Genomic DNA, 26,282 nt, shown 5'->3' with positions numbered 1-26,282 from the left:
TGTACATACACAAACAAAGCATTTAAAATCTTACTCACCTTTTATATTTATACCCATCCCAGAGACTCTTCATGTATTCCATTCCAGTAAAATTATTCCATTACAATAGCGAAATCGTGGATAGGGAACTATACTAGTAACCTACTTAATTTATTGTAGAAATTCTCGGGATCAATGATTGGACCATGAAAAAAAGAAATATCTTTTCTCGGATAAAGGAGTAGATGGCTCGATCCATTTCTGTATCGATCATGCTATATGTAATAACTTGGCCATCTACTTCATATGCATATCCCATTTTTGCGCAGCAGGGTTATGAAAATCCACGAGAGGCGAATGGGCATATTGTCTGTGCCAATTGTCATTTAGCTAATAAGCCTATGGATATTGAGGTTCCACAAGTGATACTTCCTGATACTGTATTTGAAGCAGTTGTAAGAATCCCTTATGATATGCAACTAAAACAGGTTCTTGCTAATGGTAAAAAGGGGGCTTTGAATGTAGGGGATGTTCTTATTTTGCCCGAGGGATTCGAATTAGCCCCCTCAGATCGTATTTCTCCCGAAATGAAAGAAAAGATGGGCAATCTTTCTTTTCAGAGTTATCGTCCCACAAAAAAAAATATTCTTGTGATAGGTCCTGTTCCAGGTCAGAAATATAGTGAAATCACCTTTCATATTCTTTACCCAGACCCCGCTATTAAAAAAGACGTTCACTTCTTAAAATATCCTATATATGTAGGCGGGAACAGAGGTAGGGGTCAGATTTATCCCGATGGGAGTAAGAGTAACAATACAGTCTATAATGCTACATCAACAGGTATAGTAAGTAAAATTGTACGTAAAGAAAAAGGGGGATATGAAATAAGCGTAGCAGATACGTCAGACGGTCACCAAGTGGTCGATATTAAGGCGAATCTATCAAGCTTGATCAGACACTAACAAGTAATCCCAACGTGGGTGTATTTGGTCAGGGAGACGCATAAATAGTACTTCAAGATCCATCACGTGTCCAAGGCCCTTTGTTCTTCTTGGCATCTGTTATTCTGGCACAAATGTTTTTGGTATTGAAAAAGAAACAATTCGAGAAGGTTCAATTGTCTGAAATGAATTGATAATCGAGATAATGTCTTACTTCTTCACATCAAACATGAACTGAGTAATTCACCTTTATCTAACAACTCAAGAAGCACCAAAAGGATTTCGACATGGGATGGACCACACCAAACATGAACTGGATAAAGATTAACACAGACGGGGTGACCAGGGGCCACCTGGGTTTTGCAGGTGCAGATTTCACTTGCAGGGATTCCGAGGCACGAACGATGATGTATGTACATGATAACAAAACCTTTAATCACACATTCTTAATAAAGTCATCTTTTAGAAAATAAAAACTCATATATCATTAGGTCAGTCGATAAATTGTCTTCACATACATATGCTTCTAAAAGCAACAAAACGGTCGGGCACAATTTCTTAGGGGCCTTGGGGAAACAACTTTTTTAATTGGACTCCGGTAAACCTTGCCATGCGCTTTACACATTTTTTACCTTAATTTTTCCTTCCCAACCATATTTTTTCACAACAAAGCTATATATAACACCGATTGCCTCAATTACAGTACACGTATAGCATGGTAATAGTGTAGAAACTCTTGTAAAATAGAGAAAGGGGAGAAAGAGACACAAAATAGAGGAAGAAGAGAGAGGGATTTCTTATTAATGTGTATGGAATACAGAGTTCAAGTCTCTATTTATATAGATAGAGGACTCAGTGCCCAAGCTATGTAAACCCTAATCTTAGACACAAAAAGGACATCTTAGTAATTAAACTTTAGATTTATAACACTCCCCCTGATGACCACTGTGGCTAATCATTACAAGCATACCAGAAAAACTCAAAACAGAAAAACCTGAAATTGCATAAGCATGTAAAGACTCAGTCAGTGTTGGACACGCATATGTTGCCTCGTTAAAACCTTGATAAGGAAAACTCATTGGGACAAAACCTTGACGAAGGAAAAAAAGAGTAAAACGCGATAAGTCCGGTAAATGCACCTTTGATGATGACGCTCCCCTGATAAATACTTCAATATAATCTTGGCTTGCAAATCTTTGAGTCGACTTTCCAATTTGATGAATGAATTTCTTGAATGCAGAAAATCATTGTGCTTTCATGAAGATATCTTCTAGTTGATGAAGTCTTCTTTTATGTTTGTCTTCTAATAGTAGTGTTCTCGTGTCTTCATGCTTCTTTAAACACATTGAGACTTGTGTCTTGGGTTTGTTAGATTCTCAGAGATGATTCACAGAAGTTGTTGATGTAGTTTCTTCAACAAAGTGCCAAGATGTAGATAAATTACCATAAGTGAACAAAACTATATTTGTGGTCACACCTTAGTGGATCAGAATAACATCTAAATTATGTATGGCTTGTTATGTTGATTTGGTCTAACAAAATGACCTAGTTAATGGTGGGAATCCACCAAATAACCGAAATTATATAACTCCCCCTTGGATGACCACCATGTTGAATAAATTGCCTCACTAAAACCTTGCCAGTAAAACCAACGGGAAAAATATATGGACGAAGGAAAAAGAGCACAAATATCAACATGAAAAGAAAGTTAAACATCAGAGATGTTGCCTCATTAAAACCATGTAAAGCAAACCGCATGGGACAAAACCTGAAACGAAGGAAAAAGAGTACACCTTTTAACGTAAATATCGATGCTAATTAACTCAACTATATGAGTTTTATACAAATAAGCACCTAAAATAATAACTCTAGTCTATGTCAAAGACGAGTTTAAGCTAGCATAATTCTAACTGCAGATTTTAAGAAAGAAGTTTAAAAAATAGAATTTATGCTGCTAAAGTGTGGGTTTTGTGTTTTTAAGGACTCCTCAAGAGACCTATAATGTTGATATCGTCAACTAATTTATCCGGATTTTTGGTTTTGTACCAAAATTTTAAAAACACATAGAGGATTGTTCAACCTGACATAATCAAATCAGGTGGCTGCCTAAATATGTTCCCAACCACATTTCATGTGTAATGCAATACGAGTCCTTCAAGGACTACCACGCAAAAAGCAATATACATGGAGTACAACGTATTATTGAACCAATCCTAGGTCAAACAACCCCCAATCGCTTTTAAAATGATTTATTTCTCTTAATATGCAATATGACCAACACCAACCTGTAACTTTTAGGCTTGGAAATTTTAAGGTGTCGAGTCTAGTTAGGATCCTTATATTGCATCAACTGAGAATTCAAAATAATCCAATCTAATTTGGAATGTATGCCAACCAATCATATATGTCGATATTCCTCTGTAGAGGGGTTCAAAACTGCCGTCATTTTATTTCAGTAGCTACTTTAAATGAATATTCGACAATACGATCCCACACAATTTTCAAGTGTATGCATATCTTGAAGAAAAAATAAAAATAAATAATCAAAGAATTGCTGGTACCAGCGCCCGCAGGCATTATAATCTCCCCATCTTCCAGTGAGGAGATATGAACTATGAGAATGTGGATCTTTTTGACAGGCTCTATTGGAGCACTCTGTAGCCTCTTATAAAATGCTACGTTTATTGTAGATGTGACTGGATATGCCTTCCAAAAGGCATAAGCTTATTAAAAGCATAATCAAATATTTTCGCGCCTTATTTGAAATGACAGCCTTTTTCGATTTGATCATGATGGGAGATATATATATATAACTTTTTAAGTTAATGGACACCAACTTCTAGTGGTGTATAGTCTCCCCCTAATTATGGAGGAAATATTTTCATCTTCATATACGAAAACAAGTTTCGTTGAGTATTATCCGATTAAATCGAGGACATATACTCATAATAATTTCTGGATTTTAAGAAAACCACGTTGGACAGTAGATACTGACTTCAAAAGCCATAAAACAAAGGTCCAAAAAATTGTAGTTCATACAAATTAAAGATCAACCATGGATTTTATTGTTTACAGGCAAAATATGCAAATAAAATCTCCAATTTCGTAACCTCGAGGCCCAACGAGATAATGGTTTGACACTTTCTTTATAAAAAAATAAAATAAATCAAGATCAATATAGTCACTACAAGGACTAATGATATTGGATAACAAGTCGGGTGCGCACCCATTGACCTTTTGTGTCCTACCGTATTCCAAAAGTAATAACCATTCGGGATATTAGCAATTGGAAGAATAATAAAAAAAAAAAAATTGCTCAATATTCCTCGGGAATGCAACAATTGGTGTTTGCAGTTGTGAATACCATAATAACCAATATCATCCTTTTAGGATCTATGGAGAAATCTAGTTTCAATTAGGTTAAATGATTCTTTAGAGAAAAATAAAGAAATCATTATCGTATTCTTTGTAGAGAAAAATCTACTTTTTGGTTGATGAAGTTTTCTTTGAAATAATAGAAATCAATAACCAATATTGGCTAAAAGTTTTTAGAATGCCAATTTTTACATCTCATTAAGGAGAATTGATGGGTAAAAACCAATATCAATTGGTTTGGACAATTACCAGAATTGTATCGACAAATAAATGATATAGTCATTTTTATCATCGCATATGGAAAATCCATCTTATATCCGATGGATGGTTTCTTGTAAATAAATGGAAACCAAAGGTAAAAATCACATGATCTAAATCCAACGGATAAAGATACCAAACTGAATTTTGTAGGTTTCTCAACCATGCACGTGATTAGTTGCCGCCGAAAAGTTAATTAGACTGCCATACCACCAAGTTTTGGTGATTACAATTTCATTAGAAGAAATAGAAATTGTAAACCATCTTGCAATAGATTTTTTCTTTCCTTTTTCTTCTCAATGAAAATGAATAATAGAAGAAAGATATGTCAATTTATAAAAAAAAAAATTGATATCCCATAAATATAATCCACGTCTTTATAGGATTAATCAACAAAACTAGTCATAAAAACCCAAGGTGACCAAACTTGTGGTACAAAAACCCCACTCAAATGTTGGGATTCATTAAAACTCCATCTTAAACTAAATTATACAAAAACCCCAAAATTTTAAAAAATTGATACAAAAACCCCAAATTTCAAAATTGGTTTCATCAAATTTTATGATGAAACCAAAAATTGGTTTCGTCAAATTCTATGAGGTTTCATCAAATTCTATGATGAAAACAAATTTTGGTTTCATCAAAATTTTATTTTTTGGGGTTTTTGTGTTACTTTTATTTTGACGGGTTTTTTGTGGTTGGATAGTGACTCCTTTGGAGTTATAACTCGCGGACCGATTAATCAATGAGTTGAAACTGTACCCAAAAAATAAAATAAGATACTTTGGGTATTAATGTATCCATCCATAAGAATGAAGTAGACGATGATACGTGATACGTGAGGTGGAAGAACTCATTCACCGATCCACCACTATCACCGTGTATACAGTTTTATATCAAAAGAAAAAGATGCTTTACATGTTCAAATCAAAAGCTAAGTCCATACTAAACAAGAAGTTGTTAACGATTATTAATAACAGACTCGAAAAGGAATAAAACCAAAAGACAAGCGAATTTTAGGCGCAGGCCCAAAAAAATTTATTTTCTTACCGTCAGGCCCATAATTAACTTTGGATATGCTCGCACTCAAATTTTTTTATAAATATGTTTTTACTCTATTACCCTCGGCAGTTTCGAACTAAAGCGGTTTTTCTTTTCTCCTGAGAAGTTATTACCCTAAGCGGTTTAAAAACTTTCAGCAGTTTCTTTTCTCCTCCACCGAAAACTCTGTAACTGATTTGAGGAGTTAATTTATTCTCCATTTAAACCCTAAAAAATCAATTTCATACTCTATAAAACCAACCTAGAAACTAGTTAAGTTGAAATTACAAACCCTAGAAAGAACATTTCGACAAAAATGAACGAAACAGAAGCACAATCAGGTTAACAACATCATTTTATTTTAATTTCTTCTCCATTTATCACTTTCTTTTTCTTTGATTTTAACATCATTTTTACTTGTTGATGTTGAATTTGAAAATGGAGAAACATATAGTGAAAGACCACTGATTGAGTTTACAATGAAGGCAAAGGAAGATTTTGTGAAAGAGAAAAAGGAATTGTATGGTATGCATCTATAATAAGTCATTTGTTTTACTTTTAAATAACATATGTTACGCGGGAAACATAATGTGCATAACTTGTTATGCAGTAAAAATAACTATGCATAACTGCGTAGCTTATTATGCATAACTGGTTATGCAGTAAAAGCAACTATGCATAACTGCGTAGCTTATTATGCATAACTGCTTATGCAGTAAAATCAAACATGCTGAACTTCATAGCTTATTTGCATAACTTGTTATGCAGAAAAAGCAACTATGCATAACTGCGTAACTTATTATGCATAACTTGTTATGCAGTAAAAACAACTATGCTGAACTGCATAACTTGTTCTGCAGTAAAAACAACCATGTTGAACTGCATAACTTCTTATGCAGTAAAAGCAAACATGCTGAACTGCGTAGCTTAGTATGCATAATTGGTTATGCAGTAAAAACAACTATGTGCATAACTAGTTATGCAGGTACATAACTTGCATGATGCATAAGGCATGATGGTTTAACCCCTTTTTTACTTTTAAGTACTTATTATATTGTATCTTTTGTGTTGAATTTTTCTGTTTCAGTCAAGCAAGTTGTTGATAATAGGAAGAAAATAAAAAGACGTGAACCCCAACAAACAGAAAAACTTAAAAAGAAGAAGAACCAAGGTGAAAATGAAGAAGAAGAAGAAGAAGAAGAACCTGCCCCCTTATGCATCAATTATTATAAAGAAGGTGCGTTAACCTGGAAATCATTAATAACATGTTATCCCCATATAATTTCTTATGTTCAAAAAATAAATGCATAACAGGTTATATACTATGCATAATAGGTTATGCACACAACTGTCTGTTTAACAAATCTGCATAACAGTTTATGCATAAGCCTGGATAAAAGGCATATGAGGTTATGCAGTGAAAGTAGCAATTCTAACTTAGTAAAATACTTTTTTATTTTGTTATTTTGTTTGTGCAGTTAAAGCTAAGACCAAGCCTGCAACTCAAGGAGGTACTTGTAGACCAGGTTTTCCAAGGATACTTGCATTGTTCAATAGGATAAGGGAAAGAGGTGGTTTTAGTCCGTTGCAGGCTAATATGATCAATGTGTCTCCATTTGGGAAAGTCTATAACTGGTTAAATGCTGCGAACATTTCATACTTGGATGGTAAGAGCAACCAGCTGATGGATGAGGTCCTTCTATCATATGACCATGATGATTTGAGTCAGCATTCATTCAAGGTGTCAGAAAACAAGTCTATACAGTCAACGGCTAGTGAGCTTGCTGTTATTTTTCAGATGCCAAGAGTTAAAGGAAACAGAGGAAGAGATATTCTGACCTCAAAAGATGAGATAGGGATGACTCAGTCACTTGCCCTCGTCAAGCAATTCCCATGCAAAACAAGAGCAGGTGCTGTGAATAAAACTCCCAAATCACAAGTAACAAAGGTGTGGATAGATGATACTGAAAGGTTGTTGATGGAAAAACTTGATCAGAAAGGTCATGAAGAGGAAGTTGTTTCCCTTGCATGCCTTTACATGCTAGTGGTTCTGTTTTTTTGTCGATCAATGGGAGACTCACTGGACGTCTCGTATGTTGGTTTGGTGAAGGATTTGGAAACCATGGATTCTGTATCTTTTCCTGATCTAATTCACCAACACCTGATGGATGGCATCAAGACTGTCAAAAGAGACAATCTTCTTATCAGGAATTGCGGTGGTTGCACTGTATATTCTCTTGTGAGTTCTTTTTATTTCTGTTTGAAACTTTCTTAAAAAATATCTGCATAGAAAGTCTGCATAACTAGATATGCAGTACCATAAAAATCTGCATAACTAGTTATGAAGTATAATTTTTATACTGCATAACTAGCTATGCAGTACAAATAAAATGTGCATAACATGTTATGCAGTACAAAAACAAGTTATGCAGTACAAAATGTGCATAACAAAATATGCATTACAAATAAAATAAATGTACATAATATCTTTTTTTTTTCAGTTTTGGTTGGCTGAGCACTCTAACATAGCTGAGATATCATCATCAGACATTGTCAAGGTCAACCCAATGCTACACCAAGAGCTGCAAGGTGGGACTTTGCAGGAATGAAGAAAGCAATGCTCAAGAAGCATATTTCAAGCTTAGAGGTACTTGTTTATGAACCTTAAGAATGAATGTATATTTCAAGCATATGAAAGCAAACATGCAGAACTGCATAACTTATTATGCATAACTTGTTTAACTGCATAAAATACGAACATTGTTTAACTGCATAACATCTTATGCAGATCCAAAAATAACTGCATGACCTGTTATGCATTGTTTAGAGTATTTGCATAACTTGTTATGCATATAAGAAGTGTTATTGTTTTTGTTAAGCATTCCCTGCGTCACTTATTGTTTTAATGCATAACATCTTATGCATATCCAACATTGACAGCATGATAAGTTATGCATTGTTTAGGTTATCTGCATAAGTAGTTATGCATGTAAAAGGGTTTTTACGCCTTCCCTGCGTCACTTATTGTTTTAATGCATAACATGTTATGCAGATCCAACATTGACAGCATGACAAGTTATGCATTGTTTAGGTTATCTGCATAAGTAGTTATGCATATAAAAAAATTTTTACGCCTTCCCTGCGTCACTTATTGTTTAACTGCATAACATCTTATGCAGATCCAACATTGACAGCATGACCTGTTATGCATTGTTTAAGTTATCTGCATAAGTAGTTATGCATATAAAAGGTTTTTTACGCCTTCAATGCGTCACTTATTGTTTAACTGCATAACATCTTATGCAGATCCAAAATTAACTGAATGACCTGTTATGCATTGTTTAGGTTATCTGCATAAGTAGTTATGCGTATAAAAATTTATGCATTTGCTGATGATTGTTATTAAATCATGTTGCAGTTTCAAGAGAACTTTAGAGATGAGTACAGTGCAATGGAGTTGGAACTCTGTGAAATCGAAACTAAAAGAAAATCAGAATCAACTCGCAAAACCTTGCTTCCATCATTAAAAGAAAAACTGACATGATGAGGTAGTAAACGAGTCCACTTCAGGCAAACGGCTGTCTTCAAATTCTCCAGAGTTGAATTGACATCAACATGATGTGCTAAGAATTCACTGAAGTAGTGAATCACAGCTAGTGCACTAACAACAGGCATTTCACCCTGCAAAACACAAAAAGAGAAAAAATCAAACATATCTATCCTGCATGTTGCTTCAGAAAAAAAATTCTTACTCAAAATTAAAATATCAAATCAACAACAGCAAAGATCAAATTTAAAAAAATCAAATCATATCTATCCTGCATAACATCTTAGGCAGATCCAAAATTAACTGCATGACCTGTTATGCATTGTTTAGAGTATCTGCATAACTTGTTATGCATAACTGGTTATGCAGTAAAAACAGCTATGCATAACGTTATGCATAACTGCTTATGCAGTAAGAGCAGCTATGCATAACTGCGTAACTTGTTATGTGTAACTTTTTATGCATAACTGGTTATGCAGTAAAAGCAACTGTGCATAACTGCGTAGCTTATTATGCATAACTGCTTATGCAGTAAAAGCAACTATGCTGAACTGCGTAGCTTATTATGCATAACTGGTTATGCAGTAAAAGCAAACATGGTGAACTGCATAACTTATTATGCATAACTGCTTATGCAGTTAAAATACAAACATTGTTTAACTGCATAACATCTTATGCAGATCCAAAAATAACTGCATGACCTTTTATGCATTATTTAGAGTATCTGCATAACTTGTTATGCGTATAAAAAGCCTTATTATATTGGTTAAGAATACCCTGCATCACACATTGTTTAACTGCATAACATCTTATGCAGATCCAACATTGACTGCATGACAAGTTATGCATTGTTTAGAGTATCTGCATAACCTGTTATGCATATAAAGTTATGCCTTCCCTGATGAGTGTTATTAAATCATGTTGCAGTTTTAGGAGAACTTTAGAGATGAGTACAGTGCAATGGAGCTGGAACTCTGTGAAATCGAAACTAAAAGATTGAATCGAAAAGATCTGCATTGATCGTAAATTCAAAAACAAGCTTAAAATATCTAAAAATCCATTCGAAAACCTAAATTAAACTCTGTAACTTAAAATAATAGATCATAATCTTAAAGAAACTAAAACCTAGAATCGAATTAAGATTAAACAAGATTAGAATCAAAGTTAAACAAGATCAGAATCAAAGATAAAACGAACGAACCTGAGCTTGAATTTCAGATTATCTTTGCTGAGTAAATTGAATCTCTCAATCAGCTCCTTCGCAACTCTCGATAATTCAATACTTCAGCTCTCGCTCTGGCTCTATCTCAATCTCTCAGAACAAAATCTCAAAACATAAAGTGAGGTTAAACTTGGAAATAAAATAAAAAGAAAACTGAATTTTGAAAATTTTGGGTTTCGGCAGAATTTATACGCCGATTTTGGGTGCGCGTGTGAACTTTTACACGCGTGGGTTTGACAGTGGTGGAAGGTGAGAAAATGGGTGTGGCTGTAGTTTTCACAAAAGACAAACAATACAATATTGTTCATGATGTCGGCTGTTATCTTTGACCCGCGTGATCCATTAAGGTGTAAATCATCCATGTTGCAAAAAAAAAAAACCCTTCCAAACCCAATCTAGCCAAGCGGCATAGCATCGTGCGTGATAACGTGTTGTAGTGGAAATGTAGGGAAGACAAAGAGGAAAGAGAGTTTCTATTCATTTTAGTCTCTTAGGGTTACATGGATACAATATATATAATGGGGAAACACTAGGTAACTATATGGACCGCACATCCATGGGCTGTAGGCACTGTAACAAAATAAAGATCTAGGAATTACTAGGTAGTCCAGGAAACCCAGTACCGGTTACTCTCTAATCCACCCCTAGAATAAAATTATCCGCTGGTCCAAAAACATGTTTTTGGACCAGAATATTTATTCCCTAGTCCAAAACGTGCGGGTCACACAAGACAAGTTTTTCAAAAGTACCAAAAATATCCTTTCTGCAACTCCACGAACAAATCAAATTCAGTTTCTTTCTCTTTTTTTTCATCTCAGATTTGTTTCTCTTCGGTTTTCTCTGCTCCTGCGTTTTGGTTCATCACAGTATCTGGTAGCGTCTTTCAATTAGGCTCATCACAGCTATTATCTCGTAAATCATCTGTGCTTCGAAATCAGATTCGAACAAGGTATTTATCTCGTAAATCATCTTCCTCTGCTGTTGTTCTTGGAATGTTGATGAATAATTAGGTTTATTCTGATCCGATTTCTATCAGAATAGTTGTCTATGATGTACATTGTTATCTTTCTTTTATGATTTCAGTTTTGTGATGATTTACATTGTTCAATTCAGTTTCCGTTCGATTTACATTGTGATTTTTGTGTGTTTCAATTAGGTATCTTAAAATCGAATTAGGTTAATCTCAGTTTCGAACAAGGTATGTTACTATAATCACCTTTTCTCTGCTGATGTTCTGTTTTAGTTTCTTTGTAATCTGATATAGGTTTGTTTTAATGTATTTTTTGATATAGGTTTGTTTTGTTAGATAGATCGTGTAGTAATTTTGTATTCTCTTTTTGATATAGCTGCAGTTATTCTATTTATAGAAGATGAAACTCAAAACATATTGATATGTTGTAAAATATATTCTACATGTTACATACCAATACGTACTGCATATAGCCTGCAAATATATCTTACTAAAATACAGTAGATGCCAATACATATCAATATGTATAACGTATATGAATTCAGAGACTTAGTTATTCTACATGTTACATATCAATACGTACTACATATAGCCTGCGCTCTTAGTATGTCTCGTGCAATACAATAGATGCCAATACATATCAATATGTATAACTTATATCCATTCAGAGACTTAGTTAATTTTATGATCATTTACAGGGTTAACATGTCTGACGTTGCTCCCAAACCAGACTTCTCCATCTATTCTCATTTATACCATAAGCAATATCGTTTTGATATGAGGTTACATCGTTTTCAACTTTAGAGGATTTGAAATTTTGCATCTGTAATATGTGGAGCTGGTTGACTCACCGACAGTATGAACTTTGCATGCAATCTTATCCGACAGTATGAACTTTCTGAAGAATGATTTTGTGTCAGGTATGTATTTCAGTCAGATACATATTAATGTCTTAATTAAGTAAGTTTGATACAATACAATGTAAGCAAGTAGTGTTCTGATTTCTCTTTTTCTTTTATCACAGGCTTTAACGTGCAGCAGAATGTTATATCGATGATGTTGCCAGATTCCTTTTCCACAATTCTTTCCTCTAGCCCTTGTTCTATTCTACCGTTTTTCTTTTTGATTTTGTTAGTACCAACTGAATTTGGTTAATAAGCATTTCATTTACAGTACATACATTACAAGTGTACTGAAAATACTGTTTTTGTTGTTTCTTAGAACATCTTTTGGTTTTTGAAACATTATAAGTCTATCAAAATGTAGTTATTGTAGTTATTTTCGAATAATGAAATATGTTGTTAAGTCTATCAAAATGTCAGTATCTATCACCAGTAGTGAAGTATTTACATACTGAAGTATTTTCTGGTTATGCATCAGTTTTTTTTAGATGCATAATACATTATGCATTATTTTTGTTTTAGCTGCATAATGTCTTATGCATTACTTTTTTTCACTTTTCTGGTTATGCGTCAGTTTTTTTTAGATGCATAAGACATTATGCATTATTTTGTTTTAGCTGCATAATGTCTTATGCATTACTTTTCTCACTTTTCTGGTTAGGCTTCAGTTTTTTTTTAGATGCATAAGACATTATGCATTATTTTTTTTTGCTCCATAATGTCTTATGCATTACTTTTCTCACTTTTTCTGGTTATGCATTAGTTTTTTTAGATGCATAAGACATTATGCATTATTTTGTTTTAGCTGCATATTGTCTTATGCATTACTTTTTTCACTTTTCTGATTTATGGATTTTTATGCACGTGCATAATGTCTTCTGCATCATTTTGTTTAGTGCATAAGACATTATGCATTATTTTGTTTTAGCTGCATAATGTCTTATGCATTACTTTTTTTTCACTTTTCTGGTTATGCATCAGTTTTTTTTAGATGCATAATACATTATGCATTATTTTTGTTTTAGCTGCATAATGTCTTATGCATTACTTTTTTTCACTTTTCTGGTTATGCATCAGTTTTTTTTAGATGCATAAGACACTATGCATTATTTTGTTTTAGCTACATAATGTCTTATGCATTACTTTTCTCACTTTTCTGGTTATGCATCAGTTTTTTTTTAGATGCATAAGACATTATGCATTATTTTGTTTTAGCTGCATAAGACACTATGCATTATTTTGTTTTATTTTGTTCCCCTTTGCTGGTGGTGAAGGAGTAGCAGCCTTTGTCACTTTTTTTCCTTTTGCTTTAGTAGTTGTCGCTGCTGTTTTTCTTTTTCTTTTTGCTTCAGGAGCATCATCTGCTTTCTTTCCCTTGGTTTTTGCTGTTTTTGTAAACCAAAAGTTTTGTACACATTACATATCAGTATGGTACAACATATAACTTGTAAAAATGAAGTACAAATTGCAGACAAAATATTGATATGTAGTACACATATAAATTGACATACTAAATTTTAGTATGTATTAGTTAAACAACAATACATTTCAATATGTAACAGTACATATTTTAGGTTTTGGGAATATTGCATGTCAATATGAAGTACGTATTAGGCTTTGTTTTTGATTTGATTTACTTTTTTCCTGAGGAACCTTACTCATATAACTTGTCAAAATGAAGTACAAATTGCAGACTACATATCAAAAAGTTTTGTACACATTACATATCAGTATGGTACAACATATAACTTGTCAAAATGAAGTACAAATTGCAGACAACATATTGATATGTAGTACACATATAAATTGACATACTAAATTTTAGTATGTATTAGTTAAACAACACTACATTTCAATATGTAACAGTACATATTTTAGGTTTTGGGAATATTGCATGTCAATATGAAGTACATATTTGGCTTTGTTTTTGATTTGATTTACCTTTTTCCTGAGGAACCTTAATCATACTTCTTATTGTTGGAGATTTAGCAGTAGGGGAGGTTCCTGTTGGTGAATCATCGGTAGACTTCCTTCTTCTTTTCACTGGTGTACGAGATTTATCAGTAGGGGAGGTTTCTGTTGCTGAATCATCGACAGATTTGTTTCTTCTTTTCAATAGTGTAGGAGATTTAGCAGTAGGGGAGGTTTCTGTTGGTGAATCATCGGTAGACTTCCTTCTTCTTTTCACTGGTGTACGAGATTTAGCAGTAGGGGAGGTTTCTGTTGCTGAATCATCGACAGATTTGCTTCTTCTTTTCAATAGTGTAGGAGATTTAGAAGCAGGGGACGCTTCTGTTGGTGAATCATCGTCAGATTTCTTTCTTCTTTTCACTGGTGATGGAGATACTTCAGTAATTTCTTCTGTAATCGTCCTCTTAATTTTTCTACTTGTACCCATTTCTTCTTCAATTGAATTTAATGAAAATTAGGTCAGATACTGAAAGAAGAAGCAGTTTTTGTTTCTGATAATGGTGATTTTTCGATCTTTTTCTGATAATGGTGATTAATTGAGTTAGGTTGCAGAAGAGAGACGGGAGCAGTTTTCTGAATGTGAAGAAAGACGAAGCAGTTTGCGTTTTTCAATTGAGAGTTAGGTTGCAGAAGGTAAAATAACATGTTTTTAAACTTTATTGGACTAGCCATTAATTGTTATATCCCGCTGGACCAGCCAGTAATCCGGGTCGGGTTTTCTGGACTAAATAGTAAAGATCTCAATAAAGATACCGTAGTAAAAAAAGAGAAACCAGCCGGGTTTGGACCGGTCTTCTCTACCCGTTTTGTTTGTTAAAGATGTGTATAAATATGAAAGCCAGCGGCAGGAAAGGATCCTAGGGTTTGAGGATCGTTTAGTTGTTTTACTGCTAAGACTCTCTATCTCACTCTCAACCTCGGTCGGCTGTTTTTTATCTCAGAATCAGAGTGATTTTTTCGTGTAATTGAATTTTCCTAATGAAATTGTTTTGTTTCTTATAAGTTTCGGGTGCAGGAGGAGATCTGTAGAGGTGAAATACCTGCTGCTTCTTTCAAATCTATACTTAATTTTTCGTAACGATGAAATTAAGGAAGTATTCGTTCTTCTTATGATCTATTAACTGATTTTGAATTCATAGTTGTTTTTTTGTTTGATGTTACACATTTTATATGACTCAGACCTGGCTAACTATCAAGTCTCAGATGGCAGTTATATATTATTGGGTGTGTCTTCATGATTTATTTATTTAAATAACAAATCATTTGTGGTGTCTGTGCAACAATTGCTCATAGTCTCTTCTTATCTTTTCTCTTAAATCTTCAGCAACCGTGTTTACAAATGGCCCCGTGTAGAAAAAGAAGAAGAATTGGTTGCAAGCGCTGTGGATGCTGCTAAGACTGTTTGGGAAACAGTTCAACGCCCTGCATCTTCATATGGTGTTGCTGCTGTTGGCACCGGTGCCAATGTATCTCTTGAACAAGAAACAGAAGATGATGACTGCCTTTCTACTACTAGTACTATAGAATATCATTACTCAGAAGAAGAAAAGTATTATTACTCAGAAGGTGAAGAAGATTCAAGGGAGAATGCTTGTGAAGATGATCATTACGACGAAGAAGATTCAAGGGAGAATGCTTGTGAAGATGATCATTACGATGAAGAAGATCCAACCAAGAATGTGGACAATAACTTGGAAGTATTAGAAATGGAAGTGAACGACCAAGGAACTATTTTCTCCGATCCATCAGATGTTGAAGAATTCTCCATGGAAGAGATCAATGAAGCCGTACCAACACCTGTGAGTAATATTAAATACTCAATTAATTTTTTTTTTCCCAATATTTTTTGATGCTATTATAAAAACAAGAGGTGTGCACGCGTCTTGCGCGTTTGTTTCCCGTTTATCTTATTCCGTTTCATATTACAACTCTTTACTGCATGATGATCCAATGGGTGTGAACAATAGTTCACACTGAATATTTCCTAGATCCAATGGTTTAATTTTATTCCCTGTTCAGATTGGTTAGCGATTTCAATTTTTCCTTTCCAGTATAGTTCTTGATGATGTAATGACAATAAAGAGGTTTGCAGGATGAGGAGTGGGACAGTAGCAGCGATGTTGAAAAGCCAAGCAAGGAGGACTGGATTGCTTCATGGAATAAGGGAGATCCTCAAAAGCATTTGACTTGGATTAATGTGTATGCTTATTATAGAAAGAAGGGAAAGGGAAAAGGCTGCGGAGGATATGGAGTTATTATACGATATGCAGATGCGAAGCCAGTCACTGCTACTGCCAAGTATTCAAAAGTTGTAATATCTTTTTTTTCATCAGTTGTTGATGGGAATAAAGGCTGGTGTCGAACTTGCTAAGGGACACAACCTTTCAGGTCGTTATGTCATCTGCAATTCTACTGATGTTGAAAGGCTCATTAAGTATGCATTGATAAATGCAGAACCTCATATAGTGAAAACGTTATTTGCAAGGGGTGTAAGGATTATCTTGATTCTTGTGTGGGTTGTGATATGGGGTTGTGGCCTCTTATCCAGGACCTTAAACACGAAGAAGGACTGGATTTGGTAAAATATCCAAGGACATCTAATGAAGCTGCGCATTTTCTGGCAAAAATGGCAAAAGCAAAGCATGGTGGGAAGAAGTTAAAAGGGATTGCCCGTGATGATGAGGATCTCGGTGAGATTAAACCAGATAAATTTCCACCAAAGCTAAAAGATGTTCTCTGGAAAGATTCTATTGGTGGTATGACATGCTACAGGGCGGCATCTCGCTGAAGATATTTAAGAAATGACAGTAGAAAAGAAGCTTGAAAACTAGTTTCAGTTACTATCTTTAGCTACTATCTTCAAATTTGTAAGACCATTGCCTGTGAAAACAGTATGAGATGCAATATAAAAATGTTACTTCTCTTGACTATTTTAATATTGCACTTTGAACTTCACAGGTCAGTCCAACCACAGGAGAAATTTAACCACTAAAATATATACAGACTGTGTGAGCTCACATAAGAAGCTGCAAAGATCTACATAACCAAAGTCTGGAGTCTGGACAATAGATAGGACCAATGACTATCGAACTAGAAATTGTTTAGTATAAACATGATGACGTCGTTCTCTAGCATAGATTACCCAGAAAATCAGTGAAAGCATCACTGCGGATGAAACCAAAACCAACCCAATGTAGATCCATTTACTATATCGTCCTAAACCCGGACAATAATCCTTGCTGATTGTTGAGAATGTGTCCCTCACAAATGAGCAATCTTCAAGGTTAACTAGGAATGGACCGTAAGTATAAAGCCCGTAACTTACATTAACTGCTGCATTCATCTGGGTGTAGAAGTCGGGGGTTATACGGCCAACTGTCGCACAAATTCCTGTTGCTGAAATCTGGCACACATAACTCTGCCAAACCTGTATAAGATCCAATATAAAAAACATGTTACAGTGCATCTATTGCCTACTTTGAAATTGAGTTTTCGAAGGATATAGCCCTTTCGGCGTTACTAAATGTCATAGACCTAGTATGAAAAGTATCTTTTGATCAGAACAAAACACGATTTCTATTTACACCAACCAAACTGAGTCTTCGTAGTAACATGTGAGGAATGGGTACTTAAACTGTCCATAACTAATGATTTTTACTGCCGTTGGCCGTTTTCCATCTCTCACATGGAAGGCTATAGGGTGAGCGATGTGTATCCAACTAAAGACAGAAGTTAACATGATAAAAGTTGAAAAACAGATTAGATCTACTTCACTAGGTAACTCAAGGTTTACCTGTGTTGCATTGTTAAAATCTACTTCACCAGGCGAGCATTGTCGATCAGTCAAATCAGCATTGAAGGGAGCACAGAGAACAGGAATCAAAGGACCAGATTGATTGTAGTATAGAGGAGCAAAGTTTGGTGGGTAATTGATGTTAGAGATGTTGGTGATGACTTGATTCACCACACCAACCAATTTGTGTGTAGCTTCTTTGGTTCGTAACAAGGTTTCAGCTGCAGTAGCATTATCCACACACGGCAAGATATCATCAAGAGCAGTATGAGCAGTCGGGTGTTGAACCCACTCATCCATTGCTACACATGTGTCTCCAACAACACTAGTTATATGACAAAAAAAGAATGAATGAGATACTTCAATTTGAACTTTCACAAAATTATGCAGAATGAAAGCAAATTAAGACTTAGTATGAAAAGAAAAATGGTAGAAAGAATTATGAGCATGTGAGACAGGTCATACAATTACACTAGTTACAGTTAGGGCAGCAACAATAATACATACATGCATACCATAAGTATGGCACATAAACCACTACATAAAAAATTGAAATGAAGATGGATAGTATCTCAAACAGAACGAGCGATCCTAAGAAAAAGAGATAATCCAGTGTAACATTTAATGTCTTTAAGTGGATCTAATTCCTTGAAATCTAAATAAGGATATCTAAAGATCAAGCTGATTCTGAATGGGTTAGAAACTTGTACCTAAGACCCGTCGAATAATTTGATAGACTTACCTATTATAATAAACTACAGTGATTGGTGACAATATAGGCTATACAGGAAGTTTCCTCTCACATGTGAGTTGCATGGAGAAATTCAAGTATGCTAAACAAAAACAGCAATGTAATGTAACAAACATCAAGTGAGAAGTTTAGATATTCTTTTCTTACTTGTGAAGAAGAAGAAACACTCCACAGAGGACAAATGTGCCAGCGACAAGAACCCATCCAATGACAACCAAGCTGCAGATTTTCATACCAAACATTAAAGTGAGACACGGAAACAAATTCAAAAGAACAACGTTGCCAACACAATAAGCCAAAATAGTGTGGAAGGTAAGTTATCTTATTTGACTCACATGGATACGATAAATTTCATCCCAAAAATAGAGAATACTGCACAACACAATTGAAAGCATCAAACGTGAAAGGTCAGAAGAGTCGATGCAGGATAATTATAGATCAATGTGCATAAAGATTGCAAAGTAAGAAACTTTAATCAAGGTAGGAAGACCAATGTGCTTACAAAATCCAAGAAATGCCACGAAGAGCATTACAGCGGCCACTATGATAAGAATAAGTCTCCTGCACAGAGATAGTGGATAAATTTCATGAAGAACAAATCGTGCAATTATTTTAAGGAATGTAAGATGCGCAAGATTTCAAGATGTTCTTACACAGTGTCTAGAGTTTTTTGTATCTTATGCTTATTAGCATCCATACGAGTTGCAAGAGCATTAGCAGAAGAGTTCATCCTGGTTTGGATATTATCAATCTTAGTCTGCATATCAGAAGCTAAGAAAACCTTGTCCACCGTGATATTCTGAGCTGAATCAAGATAACCAGAAACGTTTCTAAGGCTGTCTACTGTATAATTCCCCTGCTTCAAAACAAATTCAAATGTGTTTATCGTACTTCCGTGAAATTTCCCTTGACCAGTATACAAAACCACACATCCAATGCTGAAACCACAAAAGGAAACATGTGAGTAATGCAGAACCAGAGAATGGCCAATCCCCCTTCTTCCATGACCCAGATTGTGCAATGAACGAATACATATAGGTAAGTCATTGGCAGATTCTAGCTTTAGTCCTTGGGGATCAACATCAAACAAGATAATGCCTAATACCAACATAAATCACTTTTTGCCCGAATGTAGAGTTGGATTACAAATGGCAAAACCGCTACTGAACTGCAGCCTCTAGATCGACCAAAAGAGAACAATAAACATCCACACTTACATTGCCGTAATTGTGAAGAATATCAGAAAACCAAGTGAGAGAGCATAAGCTACTCTAGAATAGCCGTATGGTTCTTTCGGACAACAGCAATAACAGGTACAGATGAGACATAAAGACAATCCAAAGATAACAAACCAGATAGCCGCAATAATAAACAATGGAACAGCCGTAAAACCTACAGACTGCAGTTTGAACAATAACAACATTAAGTCATTATCAAAACCGGCTTAAACCGAATCCTTGCAAAGTTGACAAGCAGAATAGATTCAAGATTAAACACAGATAATAAAAATACCAATATAACCATTCTTAACAAAAACATAATTGAAATTTTGTCAATTAAGGAAATGAAGGAAATTACTTACAGCCCAATAATGGTTATCACTGATATTCCAACCACCTCTGTATCTCTTGAAACCATCAGTAGGATCTCTCCTGTATGTTCTTTTTGCAGCTAAAAAAAGGGTTGAATTCTCCATATATGATTCATTTGTTCCCACACTCTCTAGCATTTCTCTACCCATAACCATCTCTACTCATACAAAAAAAAATAAAAATAAATAAAAAAATTTATACAAAAAATTACATTTTGGCAACAATGTAAAGAACCCATATCTAGAAAACAAATATAAAGATGAAAAGAAGTGTACCCTGATGATTGGAAGACTGAGAAACTCCATGAGAGACACATATTATGAGGAGAATGGTGAGAAATAGAAGGAAACTCGTCTGTAATCTAGAGCATATCATTATCTAAGAACAAGAATTCTGTATCTGAATCAGGGTTTTCAGGTTTTTTTTGTTGGTTTTGGAGAGAAGATTTGTGGGAATTTGAAACAAACCTCTCTGTATTCGAATTTCGAAATTACAGTTTCAGAATATGGAAACAGAAAGTAACGGTGTCACGTGTGTCCCCTCCGTTTCGCTTTCAATGATTCTCCGTTATGTCTTTTTTCGGTCCGAAATTACCCCTTTAAGCGTTCCAAAGTAAAGAGTCTTAATTTTAACAAAAATGAGTGTGTACCGTGTGAGCAAGGTTTGAAAAACGGCCGTTTTTTCCGAAAAAACGTCCGTTATAACGCTCACGCCCATATACCGTTCCCGTGAGGCTCACCAACACGCTTACCTAAATAACACCGATAAATAGGAAAAAATGGCGTTATTTAGACCCGTTATAACCGTTTTCACACCTGTGATTACCGTTTTTCTAAAATTAATATTTCAGTTTTTTTCTTCTAAATAACATTTTAACACACGTTTTTTACACCGTATTTTCCGTTTTCATACCGGTTAAACCCGTTTTTAAGGAAAAAAAAAATTTGAGTTGGAGAAATTCTTATACAATTTTTAATTTCAAACTTACAACTAAAATTTCATAAATAAACATTAAACACTTCAAATTTTATAAACTTACAATAAGTAACCTAGTGACAGTAGTGCTTGAAATTTTAAACTTAGACAAACCAACTTGTACCGGCATTTTTTTTCGACTTATTCAAGTATTTTCTGTTTTCTCGACGATTCTCAGTTGATTCCTCCTCCTCTTCCTCCGCCTCATATTGGTTCGCGTAATGCATTTGGCTGTCGTAGTTAATAGTATCGTCATCTTCATAACCATAGTCTTCTTCCTCATTATCATTACGATTATCTACTTCATTATTGATATTAATATTGTAATTATACTCTTCATTAATTCCTCGGGTATCTTCTTCTGGACGATCTTCAGTGTAATGAGAATTGTATATGGGATTTTCATTTTCATGACCTTGTGTATTGTATCCAAATGTTAGGTTACTAAAGTCATAAACAAAGTTACTCACTGGAAACCTTTGATATGAGATTTCAACTTCTGGATCATGCCATTTGTGTGGTGGAGGGAGAGGCTCTGGATTATTAGCTGCTTCCTCTTCCAATTCATTTAACCAATGTTCTTCCTGAGGTAAAACTGGTGTTTCATCATCCCCTGCTATCCAATCAAGCATATTTTCATCTGTCAGCAGGCTATGAACATCGTGGACATCGATGTTATGTCGCTTTGCTTTACCTTGAACTCTTTGCTGCTCCAATCTTAAATTGTACTGAACATATACCAAATCGTTTATTCTTGACGAAACTAAACGGTTGCGTAGTTTGGTGTGAATTCTTTCAAACACACTCCAATTCCTCTCGGATCCAGACGATGTGTTTGTCTGGCTTAGTATCTTTACCGCGATCCTCTGGAGTGATGGAAACTGAGCACCGTATGACAACCACCAGATTACAGGATCACCTTGCAGAGCAGCCAATCTTGCTGATGGTGATGCAAATTGGCCTTGCATCATTTGCATTCTTCCCTCCTAAAAATATCAAAAACTGTGAATAGAAATTCATATAATTACGAAATTAATTGTTAATAAAAATTCACACCTCTAGCATGCATGTCGCTTGTTCTTGAGGGCTACTAATCATTTTTGATATAACTTCACTGAGACAAATTTGGGGCTGAGAAATTTCATTGTTGATGAGATTGGATGCTGGGTTGTAGATATAATATGGATTCAGAAAATGCGCTGCAGCATGAAGAGGAGAACTCAACTGATCTTTCCATCGTCGGTTAATCACACCTACAATAGAATTATTTCGAGTTTTACCCAAACCCCTTTCTATAGTTTCCACACATGTAGCAAGTGCATGAAACGAATAACCCATGGTAGGTTTATCTGAATCCAAGAAACGGATCATTTTCAATAAAGGACCAACCATCATGCATGCATTTTGGCATGTGTGCCAAAACATCTCATTCAAAATAATGTTTTTCACGTCTTTAGCCGTACGATTTTTTCCTTCTGGCGAGTTCACAAATTCTTGGTCTACAAAAAGACTCTCGATTGCATTACGTTGATCAATGATACTTTTGATTGCGATAAAATTTGTCGCAAACCTTGTTAAGCCAGGGCGCAATAGATTGCGTCCCCCAGAATGTTGTCTGAATCTAGCAAGAACTAGGTATGTCTATAGAGGCCTGTGGACGCTGTGATGTACCTTCTCCGGCATTAGTATTCTTACTTTTTCGTCCAAAAAGGTTCTTCAACTTCGATAACCCGCCCATTTTCTTTTGTGTTACCGGCGCTTGTTCTTCTTCATCTATATCATGCACAGGGTTCCACGGTTCATTTTCATACATATCTTGAATTTCTGTATCTTCATATTCAGTTTCTGGTACTCGTTGCCGTTTTGCTTTGTTTCTGTCTTGCACCCATACTTTTGCTAAATTTTTAATCTCAGGTGGCACATGCATGCAGGGAGTAATTGTACCTCTTTGTTGTGCCAAATGCATTTTGAAACGCGAAATTCCCGCAGACACTTCTTTTTCACAAAAATTACACTTCAACTTTTTACCATCACTCATTACAGTACAATATGCATGAAAAACATCTCGTTTTGCAGATGTTGATCCTTCCATTATATTCTGTAAGTAGGAAATTTCACATAGCAATAAGTGACATATATAAATACAAGTTAAGTGGACATATTCCATCTATATAAAAATGGTTAGAGTAGCATTATAATTAGAAATCACAAGTTGCATTAGTCATTTACTCAACTTGAATATTAAAAGTTGAAATTAAGGATCGTGTAGCCTCTCATTTTTTCATGATTGAGAACAGGAATACAAACATACCATACATCAATTCATCATGCCATTTTTTTATAAAGAAACAATGATTTTTTACGTGCCAACTGATTCAAGTTGATGGACTATTTAATTATGAATATTAACATTTATTAAAACATTTCTTAAATAAATGATAATAAAATGAACAAAAAATCTATATTTCTTAAAACATTTCTTAGATAAAAATGAAACATTTATTAAGTAAATATACGTTAATAGAATGAAACATTTCTTCACTTAACATTTCTTAAATATTTCTCAAACATCATGAAAGAAAAAAACATCGATATTTCTCAAACATCTATATTCACTACTCTAACATCATGAAAGAAAAAAACGATAATAAATAAATTAATAACGTATTAATAAATTATATCTCTAATTGAATGAAAAATCTACAAAAAATAATTAATATTACCTCTTAAACTTGTATTTGAGAAATTCAAAATGTAAAGCATTCCTTTGAGCAAGAAGCAGAGAAGCAGAGAACCAGAGGTATTGATTTCATTTCAATTCTCTTCTTGTCCTTTTAAAGCATTCCTTTGGGCAAGAAGACATAATAGCTAGCAAATCGAAATATTCTTGAAACATTTGGAATCTCGTTGCATGCGTATATAAGCACAGGCTAGCTATGTCTTTGATCATGAAACCAACTACTCTTTTTACTTTTTTTTTTTTGTTTTATTTCTTTAACTTTTGAGTCTGAACTCTAAAGTACAGACCACATGTAGCATATACTGTACACACCTCCAAATGCAAAAGAAAAAGATAAATCGACTCCCTGACTTCCCTCTCTCACTCTCTTTTTCTCTAGCTAGTCTCTGACTCTCTTCCTGTTGCATTCCTTATTGGTTAGTCTTGTAGCAAGTAGCTAAGAGCCTAGGAGTATTATTTGACAACAAAGTTTTGACTGCTTTTGAATCCGAATATGCATTATTGAAATATTGGGGAATGCATTGAACTATTCGAGTGACAACTTGAACATATCAAGTGGATAGTGATAGTATGCGTGTATAAATATTGTCGGTAGACGATAACTACAACGCATTGTTATAAGTCATAGACTTAGGGTTGTGAATTTTACTAGATATCCATAAATTTGTATGTTAAAAACCCATAAACAAATAAATAAAAAATCAAATAAATAAATTAAACCAAAAAAAATGAAAAAACGTAGTAACAACGTTATTTAGACCCGTTGTAACCGTTTTCACAGCTGTAATTACCGTTACATAGGAAATTCAGATCACAAATTATTTATTTTTCTTATTTAACCGTTATCACACCCGTTATTTTAAAAAAACGACAAAAAAACGCTTTTTATTCCTATATAACGCGTTTTTGACCCAAAACGTGCTCACACCCGTCAAAACACGGTATAACGGTCACGCCTAGTACCTGTGACCTGGGCCGTGACCCGTTTTTCGAACCTTGCGTGTGAAGGAGGGGTAGGATCCATTTATTCCCATCCCTATCCAATGTAGAGAGGGTGATTTTTTTGTCGTTGGATTCCCTCTCGGTGTACACAACGTTGGGTGTAGCAAAACTTTAATTTTAAAAACTTGTCTATTTGTTGTTATTTTATTTTTGTTCTGGGAACTTGTCTATTGGTTGGTGGGTGAATGCACATTGCACATGCACCAAAAGAAAACGATTTTTAAAAAGAATAACAACAACTCGTACGCATCTAATTTGGTTGTTTACTTAATTTCTTATGCTGGTTAATGGACAAATTTAACTAGGGGACCCATTTTATTACACAAACAGATTTAGCTTGAAAAGACAACTCCGCTCCAAAGTTATGTGTGACCAATAAGAAGTCTGGCATAAGAAGGCATTGTTTGCAAGCTTATGGTAATGGCGTATTTGTGGGACGTTAGTGGCATATTTGATTATACGCAAGGCTTGGGAGGCACTGCCAAGTTGGCCAAGGCGACTTTGGAAGTTGGCCAAGGTGGTTTGGGAGGTTTGGTGGTTGTGTGACGGATCGGAAAATTATGCGTAGCGCGCCTGGGCGCGCATGCCATATCTTCCCCGATGTGTCAACCTGATGCTACAATCCAGCCTTATAATTAGGTAAATGCACGTCCATCTTCCCTTGCAAGCATGCTCGAGGAACATAATGCAGCTAACTTAGCTTCCACACAGTTCCAACTTATAATAGAACAAGGGTATAAAGCCTTGAAGACTATGGCCGATGCACCTTACCTGCATCACTGGCTTCCGAGTCTTGCTCAGGCATAAGGCATGCTTGGACTTGCATATAGGCCAGTGTAGGCCTATTTCCACCTATTAACTTAGCTTAGGCATTGCTGAAAGCATGCACTTGTCTTGCTCGTGCCAAGGGTGCATCAATCAATCGGCCTCATGACATACTTTCCTTTGGCATATGCAAGCTCCGCTAACTTGCATATTGATGCAGCTTACTTTATAGGCTATGCTCAATGTGCCATTGGTACATGCCTATGTCAAATGCCCTGATAGGAAGTATGAGCATCCCCAGAATGGAATGCAACTCTCCTCATCAAATTTGGCTACAATCATCTCTCAATTAGATGATATAAGCGACAATGTGCTGGACCGGCAATGCTGCAACTCATTGCGACTGCCTAAGCACCCTTCCCCACTCTAAAGGGATCAAGCACTGACTGTAGTTCATC

General features: G+C 35.0%; 3 protein-coding genes across 7 annotated transcripts; 2 read left to right on the top strand and 1 right to left on the bottom strand.

Moving 5' to 3' along the window:
* The first annotated feature begins 224 nt into the window (after positions 1-224).
* Positions 225-985, top strand: LOC113277802 (cytochrome f-like). Its single transcript, XM_026526798.1, has 3 exons — positions 225-648; positions 742-819; positions 912-985. Exons 1-3 carry the CDS (start codon positions 225-227, stop codon positions 983-985), a joined length of 576 nt encoding a protein of 191 aa, XP_026382583.1.
* A 14,089-nt stretch (positions 986-15,074) lies between these two features.
* LOC113282698 lies at positions 15,075-17,134 on the top strand. 4 transcript variants are annotated; one of them, XR_003327111.1, is made up of 4 exons: positions 15,075-15,237; positions 15,386-15,430; positions 15,531-16,005; positions 16,299-17,133. XR_003327111.1 is itself a non-coding variant. In XM_026531749.1 (3 exons), the coding sequence occupies exons 2-3, from the start codon at positions 15,913-15,915 to the stop codon at positions 16,575-16,577; spliced, it is 372 nt and encodes a 123-aa protein (XP_026387534.1). In that variant the 5' UTR covers positions 15,075-15,237; positions 15,531-15,912; the 3' UTR covers positions 16,578-17,134. The 4 variants fall into 4 exon arrangements, 3 of the variants coding, with proteins under 3 accessions (XP_026387534.1, XP_026387535.1, XP_026387533.1); XM_026531749.1 differs by lacking the exon at positions 15,386-15,430 and having other exon boundaries at positions 16,299-17,134; XM_026531750.1 differs by having other exon boundaries at positions 15,386-16,005; positions 16,299-17,134.
* Positions 17,113-20,803, bottom strand: LOC113282697. 2 transcript variants are annotated; one of them, XM_026531747.1, is made up of 10 exons: positions 20,618-20,803; positions 20,333-20,499; positions 19,968-20,149; positions 19,404-19,688; positions 19,253-19,311; positions 19,086-19,122; positions 18,898-18,969; positions 18,000-18,324; positions 17,400-17,633; positions 17,305-17,359 (listed from the first exon to the last, which is right to left on the bottom strand). In XM_026531747.1, exons 1-10 carry the CDS (start codon positions 20,715-20,717, stop codon positions 17,357-17,359), a joined length of 1,464 nt encoding a protein of 487 aa, XP_026387532.1. In that variant the 5' UTR covers positions 20,718-20,803; the 3' UTR covers positions 17,305-17,356. The 2 variants fall into 2 exon arrangements, with proteins under 2 accessions (XP_026387530.1, XP_026387532.1); XM_026531745.1 differs by having other exon boundaries at positions 17,113-17,633.
* Positions 20,804-26,282: the final 5,479 nt, after the last annotated feature.

This window comes from Papaver somniferum, chromosome 5, assembly GCF_003573695.1.
Source record: "Papaver somniferum cultivar HN1 chromosome 5, ASM357369v1, whole genome shotgun sequence".
NCBI lineage: Eukaryota > Viridiplantae > Streptophyta > Magnoliopsida > Ranunculales > Papaveraceae > Papaver > Papaver somniferum.
Note: the sequence above shows the minus strand (reverse complement) of the source record. Positions and strands in the feature narration are given on the sequence as shown.

What these genes read in the sequence shown, in the direction of transcription:
- LOC113282697 (XM_026531745.1), bottom strand. Translation starts at nt 20,717, where the DNA reads ATGATATGCTCTAGATTACAGACGAGTTTCCTTCTATTTCTCACCATT. An exon ending in TTCTTCACAATTACGGCAAT is followed by an intron (nt 19,689 to 19,967) that starts GTAAGTGTGGAT and finishes TTGTGGTTTCAG; the next exon opens with CATTGGATGTGTGGTTTTGT. An exon ending in CGTGGCATTTCTTGGATTTT is followed by an intron (nt 19,123 to 19,252) that starts GTAAGCACATTG and finishes TGTGTTGTGCAG; the next exon opens with TATTCTCTATTTTTGGGATG.
- LOC113282698 (XM_026531749.1), top strand. Translation starts at nt 15,913, where the DNA reads ATGGAAGTGAACGACCAAGGAACTATTTTCTCCGATCCATCAGATGTT. An exon ending in ATGAAGCCGTACCAACACCT is followed by an intron (nt 16,006 to 16,298) that starts GTGAGTAATATT and finishes AGAGGTTTGCAG; the next exon opens with GATGAGGAGTGGGACAGTAG.
- LOC113277802 (XM_026526798.1), top strand. Translation starts at nt 225, where the DNA reads ATGGCTCGATCCATTTCTGTATCGATCATGCTATATGTAATAACTTGG. An exon ending in TGTGATAGGTCCTGTTCCAG is followed by an intron (nt 649 to 741) that starts GTCAGAAATATA and finishes CTATATATGTAG; the next exon opens with GCGGGAACAGAGGTAGGGGT. An exon ending in CTATAATGCTACATCAACAG is followed by an intron (nt 820 to 911) that starts GTATAGTAAGTA and finishes GTCGATATTAAG; the next exon opens with GCGAATCTATCAAGCTTGAT.